Below are 23,571 nucleotides of genomic sequence, written 5' to 3'. Positions count from 1 at the left end.
AAAGAAACGCGGCCTGACTCAATGGACCAGGCTGCCTAGGGAACAGCGCTGGCCTTCCCAGAGCTGGGAAGAGAACTTGACCTGCCACTCTTGTCCTGCAGAGCAATCCTAGGCCTGTCTACTCAGAAGTCTGCCCCACGGTGTTCAATGACGCTTTTGCCTCATCCCCAGGTGACAATGCAGAGCAGGGCAGCCTGAGGACAGCAGGGGGCAAGCCCCCCCACCCCAGGGCCTCTGCAAAAGGAGAGTGGGGAAGGGGCAGCAGAATCCCCCAGAATGGAGTGCGGGGGGTGGGAGGGGCTGGCTTCAGGACCATCCTTGGACAAACCCTTTCCTGGCCTTCAAAGGCACCCACTCCGTGACTAAATGCCTGGAGTGTCAGCAAAACTGAGATGAGCCTTGAGCCCAACACTTGAACCGTCTTTGCTTAAGGCTTTGCGGAGCAAGACGCCTTTTTCTGAACCAACAGCCTCTGATGAACTGACTTCAGTTTCACCCGGGTCTTGCCAAAGAGAGGACAGAAAGGAATGGCCCTGCCATTTCACTCGCTGAAAGAGACGCATTCTCTGCTGGCACGGCCTTGGGAGACCGGTGTTAAAACTGCACACAGTGAGGCCATGGTGCCCATTGGTTTAATTTATTGAGTTTGCAAGCAGGAGTCTCTGCCCCTGGATGTTCACAGTGCTGGAATAATGTACTCGTCAATGCAATCACCTCATCACAAGTCAGCGAGCTGATGAGTTGTACCCTAAGTGCGCATTGTGGGAAAACCCAGATGAATCCCTCCCTCAGAAAGACCACACACCCGGGCTGGGGGTATTGCTATGTTTTGTGGGGGCCAGGTGATCAACATCCAAGGCAACTACAAATGGCCCAGGCACCATTCTGAAAGAAGGCTGGTGCCACCTGGGATAGCAGCACTTGCTTTCAAAAGACAAATGCGGCTGAGTTACTGCGCCTGTATTGCGGCCAGCGCAAAATTCTAAAGATGGCTGTAGCCGTCCACTGATTAAAATAAAAAGGGAAACAAAAAGCAACGTCTTCCTGGTGGGACTAGCATCTGCGGAGGAAGGGGAGCAAAGGACCATCCGAGGCTGGCTGTGGCCCTCTGGCGCCCCCCAGACTAGGAGCAGAAGCCAGCCTTCTCCAGCCCCCATTGTGGCCCCTACTCCCCTAAAAGCAGGAGGAAGAGCGAGGGGGCAGGGGAGAAGACAGAGCAAGCCGAGGCCCCGTGCTAAGAAGGAGAGGAGGCGGGAGAAGCGTCCCTGTCTTCAGCGTGGCCCTCAGAGCCGGAGGGCTTCAGGCCACCCGTGACTGTGCCTGGTTGCTGGGTCCCACCCAGGACCTCCTCAGCTCTGCCCTCGGCCGCCACAAGAGGCCCCACAGCTCCTGGCCTTGGTGTCGGCCCCTCAAGGTGTTCTCCAGCTGGATGCCCCCCAGCAGCTGGCAGGCAAGGGCCTACACTGCTTCCTTGAGTGTGGGATGAGCCACCTGTGGTTTGGGGAGGGCCCTGCCCTGGGGCTGAGGGCTCCCCTGGACTGCTGCCCAAGGCTCCTGGGAAAAGCTCCGTGGGGCTTCCGGGGGCAGGGGGGTGCTGCAGCTCACCAGCCACTTGGCCACCACTTGCTGCTGCGCTGGAGGCCCCCGCGTCCTTCTGGGGGGAGCCGTGGCTGGGAACTTGCTTCACGGGTTCTCCGGAACCTCCTGCCGGCAGCTCTTCCCCAGCTGGTCCCGAGAGCAGTGGGCCTTGCGGTTCGGTCCTGTGGGGCTGGCCAGCCTCTGCAGTCCTGCCAGAACCCGAGCTCTCAGCGCTGGAGTGGGCAGCAGATCCTCCATCCTCAGGGCCGGGAGCCTCCTCCCCCTCTGCCGCCGGCTCCCCCAGCCCTGGCGCCCTGCCTGGGTTGGCAGGAGCCTCCTCGCTGGCAGGGAGCTTGACCGGCTGGTGGCACAAGGGGCAGGTGTCCTGCACGTAGAACCACTTGCGCAGGCAGCCCTCGTGGAAGAAGTGGCCGCAGCGGGTGATGACGGCGAGGGCCATTTCCTGCAGCAGACAGAAGACAGTGAGCAGGAAAGTACGGGGAAGGCAGCCGATGGGCTACAAGACGAGGGAGGGAGGGAGGGAGGGGCCCCCGACTCACCAGCCAGGAAAGGGAGGGGAAGGGGAACTGGACCCGATGACTGGCACTGCCCCCTTGGTGACAAGGTCTTTACACAGAACAGGGGTGCTCAGCTTGGGTTGCAAGATCCTGCTGGACCACACCTCCCAGCATCCTTCCCCCACTGCAGCTGGGGATGAGGGGAGTTGTGGTCCAGCAGCACCTGGCGACCCAAGGCGGAGAACCCCTGGCTGAGGGGGAGCAGGAGCTGCTGCTCCGGCTGTGCAACGGCTCTGGAGGAGACTCTCTGGGGCTTGGCTGTCCTCTCTGCCTCCCTCTCCGGCTTGCTTTTGTTTGCGCTTCAAGGATCGGGGACTGTACGGCAGCCACTCTGCACGGGCAAGGGCAAGGAAGGACACCTGATCACTCTCTCTCTCTGCAGGTCACACAACATCTGGAACTGGAGCACTGGAGGAACCCATGCTCAAGAGCCCAAGGGGCAGCCCCAAGAACTTCCGCTGCCTGGAGCAGGGCACCAGATGCCGCCCGTGAGCGCTTTACCCAGTGGCGTCCAGCAGGGACCTCACGTGCCCAATCAGCAGCCTCCTGCTGTGCGGGCGTTTAGAAGGAAGGGGAGGAGAGGACAGTGGGGGCAGCTGTCTTTCCCACCACACTCCTCCTCCTCCTGCTGGAACTGGAGAGGAGGAGGAGGAGGAGGAGTGTGGTGGGAAAGACAGCTGCCCCCACTGTCCTCTCCTCCCCTTCCTTCTAAACGCCCGCACAGCAGGAGGCTGCTGATTGGGCACATGAGGTCCCTGCTGGACGCCACTGGGTAAAGCGCTCATGGGCGGCATCTGGTGCCCTGCTGAGGTTCTGGGGCTGCCCCTTGGGCTCCTGACCCGCCCCACTGCTTCGTACCCAACACGCTTCGGTTCTAAGGAGTTCCATCGTCTCTCTCCGCATCTGAAACAACGAGAGAGGCGAGTGAACTTCCCAGCGCCATGTGAGCTGGATACCAAACAAGAGGTGCTCCTGTGCCCCAAGGCCTCATCCAGGCGCAGGCGGGCTTCTCACGCAGTGTCCAGCTCGTATGGCCCTGAGACGTTTGGTCTCCTCTCTTGTTGATCAAATGAGGAGGGAGGCGACGGAACTCCTTGGCACTGCAGCATGTTGGATACTAAGTGGGGGTGGTCACCAAGGAGGAGGAGGAGGGTGGCTGACAGGGCGTTGCCCGCCCCCTTTCAAATTCCCACTCCCGCTTTTTTGGTTTTTTCTTTTTCTGTAAAAAAACCCTGTAGATCCCATGGGTTCTTGGTGTGCAAATACGGTGTGTACACACACACACACCCACCCACCCACCCACCCTAGGAAAAGGAGAGCCTAAGAGTCTGTCGTATTCTGGAAGAAGAAGCAGTCCTTAAAAGCATGGGGGCCAAAGTTTCCCAGCTTAGTTCTCCCTCTCCCTCTCCCTCAACCATCACTGAAAAAGGAGAGGTGTGCGGGGGTGGCAGGTATGTGTGTTGGGGCTAGGTTGGGCTCACCTGGAAGCAAATGGCGCAGATGTCATTGTGGTCCTGCAGCTGCCCTCGGGTGGCCCTGGGCAACGAGTTGATCTTCTTGGCTGCCTCTCGGCGGAGCAAAAAGCTTTTCCAGCCCGACTGGGCCCTCAGCCAGACGTTGAAATAGCAGTGGATGATGATGACTGAGGCCCCCATCCAGCTCCACTCCCCAAAGATGGACTCCCAGGTGCCATAGGCCACCACGCAGACAGCCACAAGGAACTCCAGCACGCAGCTGATGGCATTGATGCAGTAGATGACCTCGTCCATCTTCTCCATCGGGGTATCCTGGAAGAGCTCAACCATGAAGAGGGCATAGATGAAGAGCGTCCCCATCACCTGCAAGGAAGGGACAGAGGAGAGTGTGGATTCCTCTGCTCGCAGATGGAGCCCTCCGGTACATTTCCCACCAGAGTCTTGGAACATAACAAGCTGCCAGACACGGAACCAGACCCTTGGAACACCTAGCTCAATACTGTCTGCACCAGGGGCTCCCCACCTGTGGTGCTCCCGATGTTGCTGAACTACAACTCCCATCACCCCCAGCCACAATATACTGGGAATTTTACTTCAGCCACATCTAGGAGTACAGGTTGGGGACCCCTGGGGGACACCGACGGGCAGCAGCTCCCCAGGGTGCCAGGCAGGGGTCTTCCCCAGCCCCACCGAGAGATGCAGCCAGGGATGGGACCTGGCACGACCACCAAGTGACAGCCCTATCCCCTAATCAAGCTACATTCGGCCAAAACAAACGGTCCATCTGTTCCAGGATTCATCTCCCACCAGGATCAGACCGTCTTTTCAGAGTCTGGTCTGTTCATTCACCACAGTTAGAACAAATCACAGTTTGCAGAGTTTGGGTGCAATGGGAAACCAGAGTTTGTTTAAAACAGGAAGCTGAGGTGTTAAGCCAGGGCTCTGCAGGCCTCCAGTTGGTGTTGGACTACAACTCTCAACCCCTGATTGTTGTCTGGGGATGATGGGGGTTGTAGTCCAACAACAGCTGGAGGGCCAAGTCTCCCACACACCCCACAAATCCAGACCAGGGTGGGGGTGATGGGAGCAATAGTCCAGCAACACCTTTAGATTACTGTCTGAACTGGGACAGAGTCTCTTCTCGGTCGATTTTTCTAATCCTTCTGTAAAGCTGTTGCTCCTTGTTTGGAGACTGTGGGCAGTATGGAAGGAAGGGCCAATGAGAAGTCAGAGCAAAGTGGAGCCCCAGAGGTACCTGCAGGGAGGTGAGCATACAGCTGGAGACGAGGATCAGGAGCCAGAAGTCCATATGGAAGAAGTGGGCAATCTTGTATGCCATGAAGCCGGGGAAGACCAAGAGGAAGAGGCACATGCTGACCCCACGGAAGTGCTTCCAGAGACTCCTGCAAGGAGAGGGAGGGGGTGCTTTGGCAGAACTGCATGCAGTGTTTTTTCAGGAAAACTGGCTGCCGTTTCATTCCCAGGAGTTACTGATCAACCATGGAAGATGAAACCCAGGCGTGGTCAACAACACATGACCCTCTGCCAGTCAGGGAAAGGGAATAAAGCCCCACCAAGGAAATGGGGTGGGGGCTGCATGTTTCTCTGGATAGATTTGATCTTCTAGTCCAGAGGTTCCCAGCTGCTGTTGGACTACACCTCCCACCATCCCCAGCCACAATGGCCAAAGGAAGGTAACTGTGGCTGATTGATGGGAGTCGCAGTCTTACAACCACTAGCGACTCCAGGCTGGGAACCGCGCTTCTCCTCATGGCGTTCCGCCCCACTGTTCCATATGCGGGAATCAGTTGCCCCATTTCTAGTCCTCACGAGCCTTCCATTTCCACCTCCTCACGAACCAAGTCTTGAACACAGCTTTGCCTAATCCTGACCTCACCTTCCGGACATTTCTAACGGCCCTACGCAGCAGTCCCTCTGGCCCAACGTTGTCTACTCCTACCAAAAGTGGATTTCCAAGCACTTGGGCAAAGAGAGGCCTTGCTTCCTAGCCCAGCTCACGGAGACCTTTCCCAGCTGGAGACCTGGCCCAGGACTCTCCGAAGACACCGCATGTGCTCTGCCCCCCTGCACTAGGGCCCCTCTTCAAAAACCCTTCACACACAAAGCAGCCTTATGCAGGGGCTTGGTCTGGCTGGCCTAGGAATGTCTCTGCAGGGGCCCCCCTCAGCCCTGTGACCCAAGATCCTCTTAACTAGAAGTGCCAGGGATTGAACCTGGGGCCGTCTGCAGACTAAGCAGGTACTCTGCCACTGAGCTCTGTCCTGGGCTGGCCCTGTCCCATCTCCACAACACACTCTCTCTCTCTCACACACACACACACCCGGCTTGGCTCCACTCCACCCAGTATTTACTTCAAATGCACAAAGGCAGTGCAGCAGAAGGAATCTGTACAACACTAAACCCCCACTTTAGGGGAATCTGCCTATCATATGCGGGCGGGGGGGCAGCAAACATACCTGCCCTCCCAATCATTGGGCACACTGCCTCTGTCATGCACAAGGGACCACCTGGTCAAATTATGCAAAGTGGCCCTGGATTTTTAGAGCTCCACATGCTGTAATCTTGATTAATTGCTGCAATTTCCATGGGCTTTCCCCACAGGAACAGTGGGAGGTGGGGACAGCACATCACTCCACATATTGGGCTGGACTGGAAATATCTTCCAAACAAGCCCACGGCTGACTCCAGATTCACACGTGCATGTGGAAAGCAGAATGCCGTCACCTGTTCCGTGAAGCCCCCAGCCCCAGCACGATAGGGTTGGCGATCTCAATCATTGACTGCAGGGTTGAGGTCACCACGATGAAGAGGATGATGCTGAGGAGGAAGGTCCTCTGGAGAAGCTGCAAATCCAGCAAGCCTGTCTGGAGGGCCAGCAGCAGCAGGGTCACGCCCTCCGTCACACCCCTGCAAGGCAAAAGCGGAAGGAGGGGGGAGTGGAGTGCCGCTAGCCAAAGGGACATGCTCAAGTTTCCTGAAGGAAGGACTATTGGCAGGAGATGGGCTGCACCTCACAAGGACTGGGGAAAGTGACCCAGAGGCCTTGAAGCTAAATCCTTCTGTAGGGGGGATGGAGACAAAAGCCTGAAGGGAAGGAGCCAGGAGAGAGAGAGTGGAGTGTTACAGGGGAGAGTGGAGTGTTATCCGGGGGAGTTGTGGGGTTGCCTATCAAACCCTACACTAAAATAGCAGCAGCATGGTAATCATTGCATTATTTACATTTTTATTTTTGCCTTTTGTGATATTTGTTGAGAGGGAAATATTATCATCGGGGGGAATGTGAAATTTTGGATTGTTATATGAAATATGCCATATGTAGCTGTTGGAATTTCAAGAGTGGAGAATGTTTTTCTTTCGCTTTCTTTCTGTTTCTATTTATAAATAAAAATCTTTAATTAAAACAAATAGCAGCAGCACTGAAAAATAATATCGGTGACTTGCAACATCTATTCGCTAGTGTACAGAGTATGGGAAACAAGCAAGGCGAGCAGGTACTCCGAGTACAGGAAGGTAAATCCGGCTGGATAGGAATAACTGAGACTTGGTGGGAGGACTGGGAGGCAGGACTGGAAGAAACTAGTTCCAGAAGAACAGATGCAACAGAAGGTGGGGGGAGAAGGATGGTCTGACAAATGTCTGTACACCTGAACAGAAAGCCCAGAGGCTGACAGTGGCAGTCCAGTAAAGAGCACCTCAGACAAAATACATGGCGAAGGACTCCACTGCAGTTGGAGTCTACTACGGACCATCCTGCCAAGAAGAAAGTGTGGGTGAGGCTTTCCTGAAACAAATGGCAGATGGTTCATAGGGCTTTGTAATCCTCTCTCATCCTTCTGCCTGCAAGCCGTGCATTCCAACACTAAGCTATACCTCCTGCCCTTGAAGGACTCCTACTGAGCATTTAGACAGCTCTCTGGGTATTTCATATGCACGTTACTCCAGGAATCTTTGCAATAGCCCTGCATGGTCAGAAGACAGCATCGCCATGCCCTCGTTGTTATAGACTGAGGGGCTTCCCTATCTTGGAAGTTCATTGCCAAAACGAGATGTGAATCCATGACTTCTTGGCCCACAGCTCAGACTTAGTCCTCCATGCCACACGAGATGGTAGTTATTTATTTCACCTCACACTTATCACAAGTGGCCCAAATAAAATACAGCCCTGGCACTAACGGTTAGCCCTCTGATGCCATGGGCCCAGGCCCAGATAGCAGCTTCTCACCTGTGCATCACGTTACCATTCTGGAACGCACCATAGCCTGCCAGGTAGAACTTGCAAAGCTTGAGCAGTCCCAAGGCCAGATAGGAGACGGTGAACGTCAGCCCAATGAGGGAGTAGGGTGTGCTACAGCACTCAGCCACACTGTGGAGAGAGAGAGAGACAGAGAGAGAGAGAACACATGAGAAAGAGTAGACCAAAGCCCCACCTCCTCCAGCATCTGGTTTCCAACAGGCACCAGCCAGACAGCCCTGGAGAGGCCACAAGCAGGGCAGCAAGGCAAGAGGCCTCCCCAGCTATAAGTCGCCCAGCAACTGCGATTCAGATCTCCATGGCCCTCTCATGGCCAACAGCTACTCATAGTCCCATCTAAGAACATGCGAGCAGCTCCACTGGATCAGATCAGAGGACCATCAAGCCTAGCATCCTGTTTCCAACAGTGTGCAGCCAGATACTTCTCTGAAGCCCACAAGCAGGACATGCAGACGATGGCCTTTCCAGCTGTTGGCTCCTACCCCCACCCTCAAACTGGTATACTCATATATTGCTATTTAGCTACAACAGTTGCCAACAGGCCTATCCTTGATGCCTGAGGTTTCCAAACTTGCATCCCCAGATGTTGCTGGACTACAACTTGCATCATCCTTCAGCCATTGTGGCTGCGTTGTTGTAGTCCAATATCTGGTGATGCTTGGTGCATCCCCTTTTAAGCCAGTAGTCACGAGCACATCTTATGGCAGTGAATTCCACAAGTTAATTATGCACTGCATAATGAGGTGCTTTATTTTATCTGACGCAGGCCAGTTCATACAGGAAGTGGGGAGGGAGCAGGGCTTGCTTCAGTGTGCATCACTGTACACTTCCTGGTGCCAAAATCTCATTTGCCACTTTGTTGAGAGAACACCGTTGGCCGACTTGGGTTTTCACCACCCACCAATGGCACCAGTGAGCGTCCATCTCCACATCACCTGTCAATGTATGAGACACAGATGGAGTGACCACACAGGGGCCATTCGGGCAACACCCCAAACCATGGCTCGGCCATTCTTCCTCCTCCCACATAAAACCTCCTGCAACAACATGCAGTTTGCCATCTCCTCCAAATTCAGCAAACTCAGACTAGATGTTTCCAGCCTTGCTGTGGAAGGCAAGGAGGGAAGGGAGGAATGTGTGAGCTGAAGGCTGGTGCCTGCTCATGACCCTTGTGCCAAGAAGCCATGGGCTGCTGTTCTGTCTAGAAGCCCCCAAGAGCAATGTTAAGAACTGGTCCCTCGTATCCGACCCACTTCAGAATCACCCTACTCCCTGGTAAGGGCAGCTCCCACTGCTCTACGATCCAGGCCACTGTCAAGCAAGCAGGGACTAGTAGGGCCAGGCAACATTCTTGTCTGCGGGGACTTCCGGGGAGGGGGGTGGGTCGCTCAGGGGTGGAGCCCTTGCTGTGCATGCAGGAGGGCCCCCAGGTTCAACCCCTCCTGCTAGGAATGGGAAAGGCCCCTCCTGCCTGGGACCCTGGAAAGCTGCTGCCAGCCAGAACAGCCAGCCCAGTGCTAGAGGGACTCATGGTCTGACTCAGCAGAGGGCAGTGGCCAAGGTCAGCTCGCTCACCCACTCCCCGTCTCCCGCAGCGGCTGTAGGAAGCTGTCTTGAGAACCACTCTTCCTCCTCTCTGAACCAGTGATAGCCACACCATGATTAACAGGCAACGATCATGAAATATAGGCACCGCAGCCACAACAGAAGAGGAACGCTCTCTGAAGCTCCTCTCCCTGCCGCCCCCACCCCCAATCAGCCACCTTTCTACCTGCTGAGGAAGACAAACAGCAGCCCTTGCTGGGACAAAAGGTGGCTGGAGGAGATGGCTGCCCAGATCTGCAGGGTGAAGAGGGCCAGCCAGAAGACCAGGAACAAGAGCGGGATGGCCAGCCGCCTCCAGAGAGACATCCCCAGTGCGACCAGCCGATACACTTCCAGCATCTGGAGGCAAGAGAAACCCCAATGAGACTCACCAATTATGCACGGCATTGTGGGACTTTGTTTTTCACCCAAAGGCGCAGAATGACAGAACAGGGCAATCATTTGGGCAATCAGGGAGTTGGGAGGGGATCCGGGGGGCAGGAGAGAAAAATCCAGGCACAGCTCCTTCGGAAAGAGTTCAGGCCAAGAGGCAGATGGGCAAAGGCATAGACAGTCTGCACACTCACTCTCTGCCAGCCTGAGAGGGGCCAAGATATTCTCCAACATGGATGGTACAGAGTTAATGACACCTTGATGCTCAGAATGTGCATCTAAGGCCAGAGTCCACACCAGGAGGGGCAACACGGTGGGCACACCGATGGTACAGGCCAATGCCCATGATTGCACTGCACATTCTACATGCCCATGATTGCACTGCACCCAGGCAAAAGCTGGCATTTGGCACTGAGCTTCACATCACAAGGATCCTTACTTTAAAACAAAACAGAAGACACAGTTAAAAAGCCATTTTTACCATAGGCTTTGGGATAAAGTTTGTGATTCGTCAAGAGACAGGCTAAGCAGATCTTTCAGTGACTGGGGGGTGGGGCGGGGGAGACACTTCAGCAAGAAGAGAGGCGCATAGAAGAAGTCACAGCGGGTTCATGAACTGCAGTCTGAGCCTGCCTGTCACCTGGCTTCAGAACTGGCATGACAGAAGCATTTGCCAGGAAACTGAATGCTGGCACACATTCACAGGAACAGAAGGGGTGCACGTGCGAAAAAGACGTTGGGAACTCCAAGGCAGACCATTCCACTGCTGGAGAGCTTCTACAGTTTCTTCGTAATATCTACCCTGGCTCTGCTTCCTTGCAGCTTCAAGTCATGGGCTCAAGTTCTGCTCTCCAGGGCAAGAGAGGGCCAGTCTGCACCTCCTCTTACGTGACAGCTCTTCAGGGGTTTGGAGACGGCTGTGACAGCTCCTCTGACACCCGTCTTCTTCAATGGAAGTGTCCATGCTGGGGGCAGACATGCCAGGGAAAGCAGCTGCCGCCACCACCACCCCTCCGAGTACCAAGCTCCACGGCCCACTTCTCACCTGCGTCATCTCCCTGCAGGCTGCAGCTGCCAAGCGGAAGGGCACGGCCACGGAGGAGGCCAGGACGTACAGCACCTCCAGGGCAGTGAGGGTGGCTGCAAAGGTGCTGACCACGGGCAGAGCTTGGAGCGGGAGGCAGCACAGCCGGGCCACCAAGGGCAGGAGCGGAGCCGAGAGCAGCCACACCCTCTTGGTGTTCAGCAGCAGGGCGCAGAGGATGATGACAAGGACCTGGCCTGGGAAGGAAAGAGGCAAGGAGGCTCTGTCAGGCGGGCAAAGGGGCAACTAGGGGGCCTCCTGCAGGAGGAAGGATGTCAACAGAGCCCGAAGGGTCCACCTAGTTCAGCTTCCTCTTGCCAGCAGTGGCCACCAGGACGCCCACATGCAAGGCATGGAGGGAAGTGCCCCCCACCCCACTGGCCTGCCTTCCAACCCTCAGCAATTGGCGGCATTCAGTGCCCCCCTTTCTTTACTGAATATGTTTATATTCCACTTCTTTTAACACCACATCAAAGCAGTTAACATGATACAGTATAATAAAAGTGTCCACACACATCTAGGGGCAACTTGGGGCTGGGCCTTCTTCCGTCTCTGTGCTCATGGCCAAAATTCAAGGACTGGCATCTATGGGGGCCTTTATGGGACTGGCGTCTTATGGGGGCTCACTGTCAGGCTTTTAGCTGAAGTTTTAATTCTCACTATAGATTTTGTTTTCATGTTTAATTGTTTGCAAATGTTTGCAAACGGCCCCGAGATATAATAATGGGCAGCATATAAATGTACTAAATAAATATTTTTAAGTTAGCAGTAAAAATGTCATTGTTCCATGGAAACCAGGAGAGGCACCAAATACATTGCCTGGGCCAACCTGCCTGCTGCCCGAATACTGGCATTGCCACTTTTTTCTGTGGGCAAAGCCCCTGCACCTTAACAGCAGCACACAAGTCAGGAAAGCAATAGGTGACGCTTCCCCATCCCAGATCACCATGTTGTCAGGAGCTTGACCTGTTGATTTTCTACCTGCCAGGAGTTCCAATCCCCTAGGGTCCCAAGGGGCTAGACGGAACTGATTTGCAAGCTACCAGTTGACCATTCACTTTTATATACAAAACTGCTGTCTACCGAGTCAGATGCTTGGCCTGTCCAGCTCTATACTAGGCTTGTGGACATTCAGAAAATTCAGATTCTACCCAATCCAGATTTGACAATATCGGATTCCGAGTCTACAGGCTCTGGTGAAATTTGATCGGATCTAGAATTCGAATAAAAATCCAGACTTAAATTCGGATTTCCCCTCATAGTGGTCAATGGGGAAATCAGGGGGGTGGGGATCACCAAAAATCACTGGTTGGTCCTAGAGCCCTGAAACTTGCCACACATGTGGGGAAAGAGGTCAGGGCTCCATTTACTGAATTTTAAGAGAATGGGTGAGGCTGACCCATAGCTTTGAAAAAAATTGCAGGACTTCATGTGTTCCAGATTTCATACCTGTATGCCCATCCATTCCAGAAATATAGGAGAGGAGCAAAAGAGACATGCTTTCACCCCTTTTCATGAAGGCAAAAGGCAGATTACATAGGAAGCTGCCATATACTGAATCAGAACATAGATCTATCTAGCTCAGTATTGTCTTCACAGACTGGCAGTGGCTTCTCCAGGGTTGCAGGCAGGAATCTCTCTCAGCCCTATCTTGGAGATGCTGCCAGGGAGGGAACTTGGAACCTTCTGCATGCAAGCAAGCAGGTGCTCTTCCATTCCCTAAGGGGACTACCTTACAGTGTTCACATGTAGTCTCCCATCCAAATGCAAATCAGGGCAGACCCTGCATAGCAAAGGAGACAATTAATGCTTGCTAACTAGCCTGAAGCCACCTAATGGCGCAGGGAAATGGGGAAATAACCTGTCTAGGGAGCAAGAGGTATAAGGCAGATTCCTATGTTCCTAGCTCAGTGGCTTCTCCAAGGTTGCAGGCAGGAGTCTCTCTCAGCCCTATCTTGGAGATGCTACCAGGGAGAGAACTTGGAACCTAGATGCTCTTCCCAGAGCGCCTTCCATCCCCCTAAGGAGAATATCTTATGGTGCTCACACTCCTAGCCTCCCATTCATATGCAACCAGGGCAGACCCTGCTTAGCTAAGGGGACAAGTCAAGCTTGCTACCACAAGACCAGCTCTTTTCTCACACGCTAGTGGAATGATGGTCCAAGGGGCATCTTCAGTTTCAGAAGTTTTGGTGAAGTTCTGGCTCATTTCAAGCCAGATTTCACCACGTTTTAACAAATATTTCAAAAATTCACCAACAATCAGGGACTGATAAATTCTCTTCAAGTTCACCACAGGGGGCCCTGACCTACTTCCCCAAATGTGTGACAAGTTTCAAGGATCTAGGGCCAACCAGTGATTTTTTTAAAAATTTCCACGTTCTCCTCTATGGGGAAAAATCCTATTCCATTTTGCTAATTCTGAAATTCTGAAGTATTTCAAAAATTAATTTTAATATTTAGGAATTAATTCCAACTTCACGGATCCAGTTTTCAAAAAACACAATCAGGAGTCCTCTGCGCGCGCACACATTGTGCGCATGCTTCACGTCTCTGTGACGTGCGCGTGCAGAGGACTCCTGGGAGCTTTTCATAGCGAAAGCAGGGAAGGGGCGGCAGGGAGGTATCCTGCCGCCCCAATTACTACTAAAATTATGGGCGCCAGAGCAGGAAAGCGGCGGGAGGGGTAAGTAAACCCTCCCCCTGCTCTTAGAGCCACCCCCCCACCCAAACCGAACCACCCAGATCCGGACTGGTCTGGAGGCCTTTAGAATGGCCTCCGGACCGGTCCGGGCAGATCCTTAGTATTTATTTACTGTTTTCACCACCAAATAAGTTTACACAGAAAAAGAATAATAATAAGATGGTCTCCTGTCCCCAAAGGGCTCACAGTCTAATAAAAAGAAACACAAGGGAGACCCTAGCCACAACCACTGGAGGGAGGCTGTGCTGGGGTCGGACAGGGCCAGTTGCTCCCCCCCCCGCCTAATATAAAGAGAATAAATGACTTTGAAAAGGTGGCTCTTTGCCCAATTAGCGGGCATTTCCCAGTACATGAGCCTGAGATCCTTATCCGTGGAAATGCTAGGGACTGAACCTGGGACCTTCTGTGCATAAAGCTTGTGCACTCTCACGGCCCCTTCTTTGTTTCACTGTGGGTCACGTTATGGGCGTGGGATGGGGGAAGCAGTGCCACAGCACCCTTGGGAACCAACTCGGCTTATAGGGGCACAAGCTTCCAATGTGCAAAACAAAGTGAGCAACAGTAGGCTGAGGGGCAGTGGGACAAGGGTGTCCTTCTCCGTTCCTCACCTGTGAGTGCGGTGGCAAAGTGGCTGAGTGCTACGGGGTCGTTGTATACAGCACCATGGAATTCGCGTTCCATCTCAGCGCGGATGTAGTCCCTAGAATGAGAACCAATAAGACTGCTCTAATGGCAGCTGCTGCTTCCCCCAAAGCGATACACACGAGCACGAGATGCGAAGCAAGAAGCAGCTCCCAGCACCTCCACATCCGTGTGCTGCCAGGGCCAAGAGTTCTGCCCACCAGCCCTCTTCTTGCACAGCGTCTCCTGCCGGGCATCTTCCGGGTATCGAAGATCACACAGTTGCTTCAGCTCAGCACTCTGGACTTGCTTCTGCTCCACTGCTGCCCCCAGTCAAAGTCAAAGACAGGCAGGCAAGAGTCAGGCTAAGTCCCTTCTTGAACTTTGTGACAGGAGCTGAAGCAGCGTGGGAGGTAAAAATGGCAGGCATGCAGACCGCCCCCTCTGCACCCACCTGCCACCCTTTCAGCACAGCATGCAAGAATGAGACACGGTCAAAGTCCTAATCCCCTAAATCCTTTGAAGATGTTCACAGAAAGAACATTATAGGAGTGGGGCTTTCTCAGCACCATTCATGATGCTTCTCTTGAGGAAAACTCTATGGTTAGTGCCTTCAAGTTCTCAAAGGGAGGTAATTCCATCCTCACCGAGCAGTCTGGTGACCCACGTAGAGCAGCAAAGCAGTCAACAAGTAGAGGTACAGCTTCACAAGGAACCGGACTGGGAGCAGCAAAACCACCACACATGCCAGGTGACCTAAAGGAAGGAAACGACGACATGTAGTCAGTGTTCTGGGACTGTAAATTCCCCTTTTTAAATGCCTAGAAGCCTTCACCACATTGTTAAGAGCCAGCCACCTAACTGGTTAAGGCACCTAACATTTCCACCCCCCAACAAACAATGATGAAAATCTGAGTTTTTTCTGCCTTGCCATGACTGTGGGACAAGAGCATGAGGCATGTCAGCAGACATAAGCTTGAAGATGTGTGGGCAGTCCCTAGTGAAAACTGCTTGGTGGTGGTGGGCAGCTGAACAAGATTTCCTGGGATCAGGGATTGGGGCTGCTTGGCCTAACTCTCCATGGAGGAGAACTTCAACCAGTTACGATTCCACACAATTCCTGACCTCTCCCTGTGGTTGCCATGGGAAGGCCTTCCTCCTGTCCCTACACCATTCACAGTGAGGACAGGGCCCCGACCCAGAGCCTTATCAGTGGCACCAGGCTGTGAAACTTGTTTTGTAGGATCTGGCTATCTACTCTTTGGGCACATTCAGGGCAAGAGGATTCTATTTAAACCCGTTTCATTCATGTGCCCTGCTTGGTTTCTCGTTTGGGTGCTGGCTGCTGCTTCAGCATTGTCTTGCAGCTGATGAACTAATTTTAATTTGGTTTTGAATGAAATACAGCACTCTAATCATAGAGGAGAGCTTGTGGTTGAGTGAAATACAGCAGTTTAATCAGTCCAGCAGCTCCAAGGACATAAAACCAAGTTAGCCTGTAAAATTCAGTATGCAAAAGACCTGAGAAATTTACTAAAACTATAACTGGTAGTCATCTTGGACCATAACAATAAAGATTTGAATGACCGTAACAATAAAGATTTGAAGATCTGAATTTGGTTTTTTTATATTTTATTTACTTTATTTTGACATTTATATCCTGTTCTTCCTCCAAGGAGCCCAGAGTGGTGTACATAGCTTATGTTTATCCACACAACAACCCTGTGCGGTAGGTTAGGCCAAGAGATAAGTGACTGGCCTAGAGTCTCTCAGGAATTTTCATGGCTGAACAGAGATCCTCCTTGGGATGGGAAGAGCGGGGGGAGAGGAGATTAAGATCTTTATAGATCTAGAAAAATCAAAGATGCACACATGTCCACAGATGACATTACTTTTATTCCCATTACTTAATTCAGTTTAAGAAAGAAGTTCTCAAACTTGACCCTCAGATGTTGTTGGGACTACAACTCTCATAATCCTTCAACACGTGGCTGGGGATGATGGGAGCTGTAGTTCTAACAACATCCAAGGACCCACATTTGATAACACCTGTTGCAAGTGGCGGGTGGGGGGCGGGGAGGTTCAATGAAAGCCAGGAGCTTCCTGTGATGATGGAATCTTGGTTCCAACATCTGGGGTCACACATCTGAGAACTCCTGCCTTACATTTTCGGGATTTGAGAACTCCTGCCTTAAGTTTTCTGTCTCTTCGGGTTACTCTGGTGCAGAATCTGGAGTTGTTATTTCAAGCACAGCATCTGGACTGAACAGCACAGCAGGGCTGCCGGGCACCAAGCACTCAGCCGGCACCAAAGGCACACGCTCAAGCAAGGCAGCAGCAGCAGGCAGAAGAAAGGAGCACAACCCAGCCAGAAGGTCCAGGTGGCACTCTGCCCCCAAGGAGCAGCAGAGAGAAGGCTGGGCTCAACCTGCACCACTCACCTGCGTAATAGACATGCCACAGGTGATGGCGCCGCAGGTAAGAGTCTTCCGCCCTGGGCCGCAGCAGCTCAGCAAAGGCCTGCACGTCCCACCGGTAGAGCAAGTCCAGGAGCACGATGTTGGGCACCCGAAGGATCACGTTGGCCACCTTCTCCAGTCTGGGCATGGCTGGGCTGCGCTCCGTCACCCAGCCCGAGGGATCCTGACCTCCTCTCTCTTCTCTCAGTCTCTCTCTCAGTCACCTGGAGGAGTGCAGCGGGGGGCCTCCCTCCCCCAGAAGGATCCCCCCTCTGGCTGGCCCCCACACAGAGCAGCCAAGAGGGCAGAAATCAAGGGGGAGGCCAAGGAGGGGAGCCCCGAGGGAGACCCAGGGGGGCCAGAGGCCAGGGCGGGCGGAGGGGAGATCTCTTGGCAGAGGCTCATGGGGTGGGGGGTGGGGAGAATGGCGGGGGGGGGGTTTGCAAGATTTTGAGAGTTTGGCTCAGATGGGGGGGTGGGAGTTTAGGGGGTGTTTCTTCCCCTAAGGAAGGCAGGGCTTCTGCTAGAAGGAGGGGGAGTATTAAGGCTGGAGGCGGGGGGAGGAAAGTGTAAGAAATTGGGGGGGGGGTTAGAAAAAGTGAAATGTTATGGAGCTCCAAAGAGGGAAAGATTAAAAGTGGGGGAAGAGAAGGGGGGGGCCTCAGTGACGGGGTGGGTTTACGCCTCCCCACCCCCCAGGAGGGGGCAAGGAGTGGGGAGATTTCCTCCCAGGGAGGACAGACCCAGGCTGGGGGGAAGAGGGGCGCGCCCCCCACTACCAACTGAGTCCGCTTCTCTGCCCTCCACCTTCTCGCAGCGCCATAGTTTAACTTTCCTTTCAGCTCCTCCCCTCAGAAACGCCCCCCCAGAGGAGATCCCACTGAAGCCCCGGCGGCCATCTTGGTTGAGGGCGAGGCCCTCCTTGCCTTCCCCGCCCGCCGGAGGAAACGTGGCGCGAACGCGAGTTCGCCATCTTTGGTGAGGGCGCGTCTTTCCGGGTCAGCAAAGGGAGCTGTCGGTGGGTAGTTTTAAGAGTTTCAGGGAGCCCTCACTTCCGGCTCCGATTAGGCTCCGCCACGTGCGGGCCTGCGGGGCGAGGAGAGTGGGAAGGAACAACGCCGGAAGAGTGATGTAAAGTGGGGCGTGTCTTTACTGCTGGCAGTTTTATTTATTGCGTCACGATTCCGTTGACTTTCGTAGCCGCGGGATGCAGTCTTTTTGCAAGGAGTAAATGCAACTCCAAGCAAGCAGGCTGATGGGCTGCAAGGGGACGGGGCGAGGTCGGGGCGGGGGTGCCCTGGTGAGGGCGTCGGGACAGGGGAGCGCGAACCAGACCGGCGGGCATCCCACCCAGAGTCTTGTTCGGAAGCAAAACCAAACTCAAGGGGCTGCTTGGGGCACGTCAAGGGACAGATCTCTCTCTCTCTCTCTCTCTATCATATTTGTATACATCTCTAGGGGGTGTACAAAATTTAATATCAACACAGATTAAAATACACGAAACAATGAACATAGTAGGATAAAACAGTTATTAAAACAAATTAATAACATTAATTCGAATTAAAAGCCTTTAAGAACAGGAGAGTCTTGAAGGTCTTCCTGAAAACTGATGGAGAAGGAGATGCTCTTATTTCAGTGGGGAGCACATTCCAAAGCCCTGGAGCAGCCACAGAGAAAGACCAGTTCTACCAAACCAGCCGGTGGCAACCAGTGGTCCCTCTAATTTTTTTCATCTGTGTGCAGAATGAGTTTTGCTCTGGGCGGCAGTATCAAGGCAGTATGTGTGCACCATGTGCATTCAGAGTGGGGCCTTCCTAATTCAATCTGAGCGGGATCGAAAATTAACTGAGCGAACATCCAAAAACCTGTGAGCGCATGCACATACACACACCTTGGAACACTGGTGGCAACCGTAACCGGACCTCTCCAAAATAGAATATAATTTTACTAAATTTTAGCAAATAAATTTATTAAATTTATATGCTTCACATTTCTTCAATAATTTGCAATATTTCTCTGAGATAAGCATGGAACATAAAAGTCCTGTACCTTTCTAATGAGCAGCAAATTTCTGCAGAAGGAAAAGGAAGAGTTAATTTGGTGCAAATAGAGAGAGTGAAATGTGTATTCCAGGGGCATACTATGCTCCAAGTTTGCAAAACAGTTTAATGAGTGAAAAAACAGCCACAAGGCGTGGATGTAGAGTTCTTTTCAGGAGAGACCATTTCTTTATTTTCAAATGAGGAAAGCTTTTGAACATGCTGGAAGATGGTGAACTGCAGGACTCACCATCCCTAGGGGTGGGGTGTGGGGGTGAGGGTGAATCAGCATGTGCGGGGACCCCTTAACATTTCATATGATTACAGAATCATACTGACTGATGGCATACTGTGTACACAGTGTGAGTGAGTGAGTTTGTTTGGACATGTCCAACCAGCTTGGACTCATATAGTGCATTTGTAAGGGGCGGGGGAGTTAAAACCACAACACATGTCCCTTGCTTCACAGTTCTCATTCAGATCTTCTGGATTGCAAAACAACTTGAGCATAGTGAGCATTTATTTTTGATTTATTTTTTAGTTTTATTTGGATCTTTACAGTTAGTTCCACTTTCAACAGGTGTGAAGTACTCTGTGGATAGAGACAACTCTTTCTGGCAGCTTTACTGCAGTAGAGAAAAATTATTAAAAATCAAGACATTGACCAATACAGTTTAAATTAAATACACAGAGCTCTCCTGACCTACATCTGTGCCCAATATCAAAGCCCTAGTCCAAACCATTCCAGGATATTTAAGGGGGTTGGTAAAAAGGAGGGCGCTTTATCCTTTTTTATGAAGGCAAAGGGCAGATTCCTCTACATGGGGGTTGAATGATGGTCTAAGGGGAGGTTTCTGTTCCAGAAGTTTTTGTAATTTTCTGCCATGAAACAAGCAACTTAGAGGATGTTTTGTTGAGTTTTTTTAAAGTTCAAAAAATGTAAAATCAGTTCATTCACTGCTCTGCTTCAAATTAAATACACAGAACTCTTCCAGCCTGCCCTACACCTGTGCTCAATACCAAAGCCCTATGCCAAGCCATTCCAGGTGATCTAAAGGGGGGCAAAAAGGGGGGAGGGCTTTACACTTTTTTATGAAGGCAAAGGGCAGATTGCTCCACATGGGGGTGGAATGATGGTCCAAAGGGGTGGGGGCACTTCAGTTCCAGACATTTTTGTAATTTTCTGCCATAAAACAAGCCACATAGGATTTTTTGGGTGATGTTTTTAGAAAACATTCAAAATATTATTAAAATTCAATACATTAACCAATTCACTTCAAATTAAATATACAGAGCCCTCCCACTCAGTCCTACTTCTGTGCCTGATATCAAAGGTCTATAGAAAGCAATTCCATAATGCAGTGATCAGCCACCCCTCCCTCTAAAGAGTTGACAGGGAGTGAACCCTTGTCTTGACTGACATGCTGGTGAACTCCAGGGCAGCCAATCAGTACACCAGGTGGGTAGGACCTAGAGAGCATTTGTGGGGAGTTCTGGGAACAAGAAGGGCAGTCTTTGTTGGAGAGAAGCATGTACGGAAAGGCTTAGTGAGGGGCAATGGAGTTTGCTCCCTCATGATCAAAGCAAGCATGGAGGTTTCTCTCATGGAATAACTCTGTAGATCCTTGAAAGAAAGGATTACAGGAAGCTTGTTTCTCCTCAGGAATTGGGTGAGTTCAAGGAAGAGGGAAGTTTAGGGGGAAAGTTTGTTTAATCAGACTTTGTGTTAGATTTTCTATTTCTTTGGTGTGTGGGTTTTGCATATTCCTGATACTGTTTTATTATTGTTTACCTGCAACATGATTAAAATAAGAAACACTAGCCTACGCTCAATCCTACCTACGGCATTGCAAAAGACTCTATAAACATTTAAACGTGCATTAAGACAACATATTTTATAACCCTACTAAGTATTCTTAACTGTACTTAGAAGCTGAGAAAAGCCTCAGATGGAAGCAGTCTGTAGTAATTGAATAAAACTGGTTTTTTAAAGTTCTTTTCTTTTTACAAGCCTCTCTTAGTTGGTTTTTAACTCTGGGGGAAAGGGGGATTTTCTTTGGTGCAAAATGCTTTTCAATGAGACCTTAGCCAAATTAACAATTGAACTCCACATGTGGGCAGCAAGGCAAGGGGGACAACTGGACTTATACACTTGCTTGTTAGCAAGGAGAAAAAGGTGAACAGGAATCTTTGATCACTCCAGTTCCCGTTCATAGTAGCCTGAAGGAGGGAGCTCGTGGCAACCATTTTTGAACCTACCAAAAATACAGAAGAGTATTAAGAGAAGCCTAGTCATGCAGCTCAGCAGGGATGATTCAGCATTTCTTTCCCTCTCGTGAGCCTGCTCTGAGACAAAGGCTTTAATCTGCTACTCATGGATATACAAGTCAGGGCGGGGGTGGGGGGGTGGAATAACTACAAAAGGGACATCCTATACCTTCCATTGCTAGCTCTGAGGAGTCAGGTACAGGCTCAGCACAGCAGTAGGCTGTGGCTGCAGGTTAGGGAAGAGGGTGTGCACAGTGCTCTGGTGGGCAGCCAGTGCTGTCCACTTGACCTCCTGTCTTCACAGCTGCCTGCCAGCCCTCACTGGAGAGCTTCAGGGAAGCAGGCAGAGGGGCTTCTGGAAGCTCTGCCCACCCACCAAACAGCTGATAGTAGGTTGGAAAATAGATGATTTTTCTCACTCTACTCAAAGAGGAAAATGAGGTGTTGCCAAAACTTAAAGAATATGTGGGTAGAGTAAGCAACAAGTTTGGAAGAAAACCTAAGACTTTTGCACAGTGAGAATGGTGGGGGATTTAGTGGGAAGGATATTGAGTATTCTTAAGTATTCCCAATGCTTAAAAGGTCAAGGAGTTAAACATGAGAGAACAATACCTCATACTCCAGAGTAAACAGAGTGGCAGAGAGAAAGAACAGAACTTTGACTGAAATGTCTAGAAGTATGTTTCTTGACTCAGGTCTGGAAAACAAATACTGGGGATAAGCTGTAATGATTGCAACTTATTTGCAGAATAGACTTCCAACTAAAACTAAAGGAGTAACAAACTTTGAACTGTGAAATGGGACAAAACCTAATTTAAAGCATATTTGGATGCAAAGCATATGTATATATTCCTAAAGAACTGAGAAGAAAATTAGATTGCAGTAGTGAAGACGGAATATCCATACTAGGTTATGCACAGAGTAGCAAAAGCTACAGAATACTGGATCCTGCCATGGAGACTGTTAGAACTGTGCAGTGCTGCATATTTTGATGAAAGGCCAATGAGATGTCTGACTGTGACCTGGATTTTCCAGTAAGTGAAGAGGCTGAACACAGGGGCATATCTAGGGTAGGGCAGGCAGGGCACGTGCCCTGGGCTCCACTTGAAAGGGGGCGCAAATTCTTAAAATTAATTTTTAAAAAAATGGCCACCAAAAACAAAATGGCAACTGCACATGCTCAGATGGCCTCTGTGAGGCCCTAGGCTATGCCAGGCCTCGCAGAGGCCATTTGAGCATGCGTGGTGGCCATTTTGTTTTCAGCGGCCATTAAAAAAAACCACAATTATTTTTAAAAATGGCCACTGCACATGCTCAAATGGTCTCTGCGAGGCCCTAGAGGCCAGCAGTGGGAGGGGTAACCTTTGCAGACCCCCCCCCAGCCTATAGGAAGCACCCCGAAGGGGCTACAGTTTAAAAAAAAATTAATATAATATAAGTCCCTGTACACATATTCAGTTTGGCACTATGTACAGAGAATCAGGGCTTGTGAATACTGAGCTGATGCTTATGAGCTAGGATTGTATTCATTTGCTCTTACTTTGCTTCTTGTGATAAGTGGGTTAAATGTGATGTCTTAATAATATGGCTGTTAGTGGTGAGTTTGTCTTTGAATCAGTGTGAAATCCTTAGTATTAAGGCCCACTGGGAGTTTCTTGCTCTCTTTCTCTCATTTTAACTGTCTTTCTGAAAGACTAGAATATATTCCAAGCAGTGACACAGTTTACTCTGCAGATCCTTTAATTATTTTCGGAGTATCTGGGAAAAGTCAAATTCTCCATTTATTTTTAAAACTTATGTAATAGTGATGCTAGTAGATGCATAGTAGAGAATTAGACAGGCAATTCTGTTTAGTTTTCCAAGTACACCTCCACATAGTATTTGGGTATTTCATGAGCCCCAGCATACTGAAATTTGTAGTTTTCCAGCATTTTTTGGTCTGGCTACATCTACTGCTAAATAGTTTTTGAAATTTTAAAAGATTAATGAGCTTGACATATTTTTTAGCTGATATTATAGTAAAGTTATCTAAAAGATGGGTGTCAGATGTCTGGACAAGGGGCGCAATTTCAGTGCCTGCCCTAGGCGCTATTTTCCCTAGATACGCCTCTGGCTGAACAGCAACCACAGCAACAAAATGAACAAGTAGTCATAGACTATGATATAATAGAGAGATTCAGTCGAGAAGGGGAGACAGAACCAGAGCATTCCAATCAAGAAGGGGAGATTGAGACAGAACAAGAAGTTAGACGCTCCAGCAGAGTTAATAAAGGGATTCCACCTAAAAGATTGCCATTGGCAGCCAGAGAGGAGAAAATGCCAGACCCTACAGATTGGCATAAAATTAAAGGCATGCCAGATTCAGATAAATTGCTGCAATCAGAAAAAGAAAAGATTGCATCACACCATAAAACAAAACATGGGACTCTGAATTCAAGAACGAGACAATGAGAAGGGGAATGTTGTGATTTTGCCATGGACATTGTCTCAGTTCTTTATATGGGGCATGCTTGTA

General features: G+C 51.0%; 1 protein-coding gene across 1 annotated transcript; it reads right to left on the bottom strand.

Annotated features, from left to right (window-relative positions):
- Positions 1–621: 621 nt before the first annotated feature.
- Positions 622–17,832, bottom strand: LOC128328280 (RING finger protein 145-like). The gene is made up of 10 exons (XM_053258117.1): positions 16,732–17,832; positions 14,938–15,046; positions 14,278–14,369; positions 10,927–11,162; positions 9,676–9,848; positions 7,875–8,015; positions 6,377–6,559; positions 4,887–5,034; positions 3,638–3,994; positions 622–2,041 (listed from the first exon to the last, which is right to left on the bottom strand). The coding sequence occupies exons 1-10, from the start codon at positions 16,895–16,897 to the stop codon at positions 1,235–1,237; spliced, it is 2,412 nt and encodes an 803-aa protein (XP_053114092.1). The 5' UTR covers positions 16,898–17,832; the 3' UTR covers positions 622–1,234.
- Between the last annotated feature and the right edge of the window lie 5,739 nt (positions 17,833–23,571).

This window comes from Hemicordylus capensis, chromosome 5, assembly GCF_027244095.1.
Source record: "Hemicordylus capensis ecotype Gifberg chromosome 5, rHemCap1.1.pri, whole genome shotgun sequence".
Classification (NCBI taxonomy): domain Eukaryota; kingdom Metazoa; phylum Chordata; class Lepidosauria; order Squamata; family Cordylidae; genus Hemicordylus; species Hemicordylus capensis.
The sequence above is the reverse complement of the archived record's forward strand: the minus strand, read 5'-3'. Positions and strand labels throughout refer to the sequence as shown.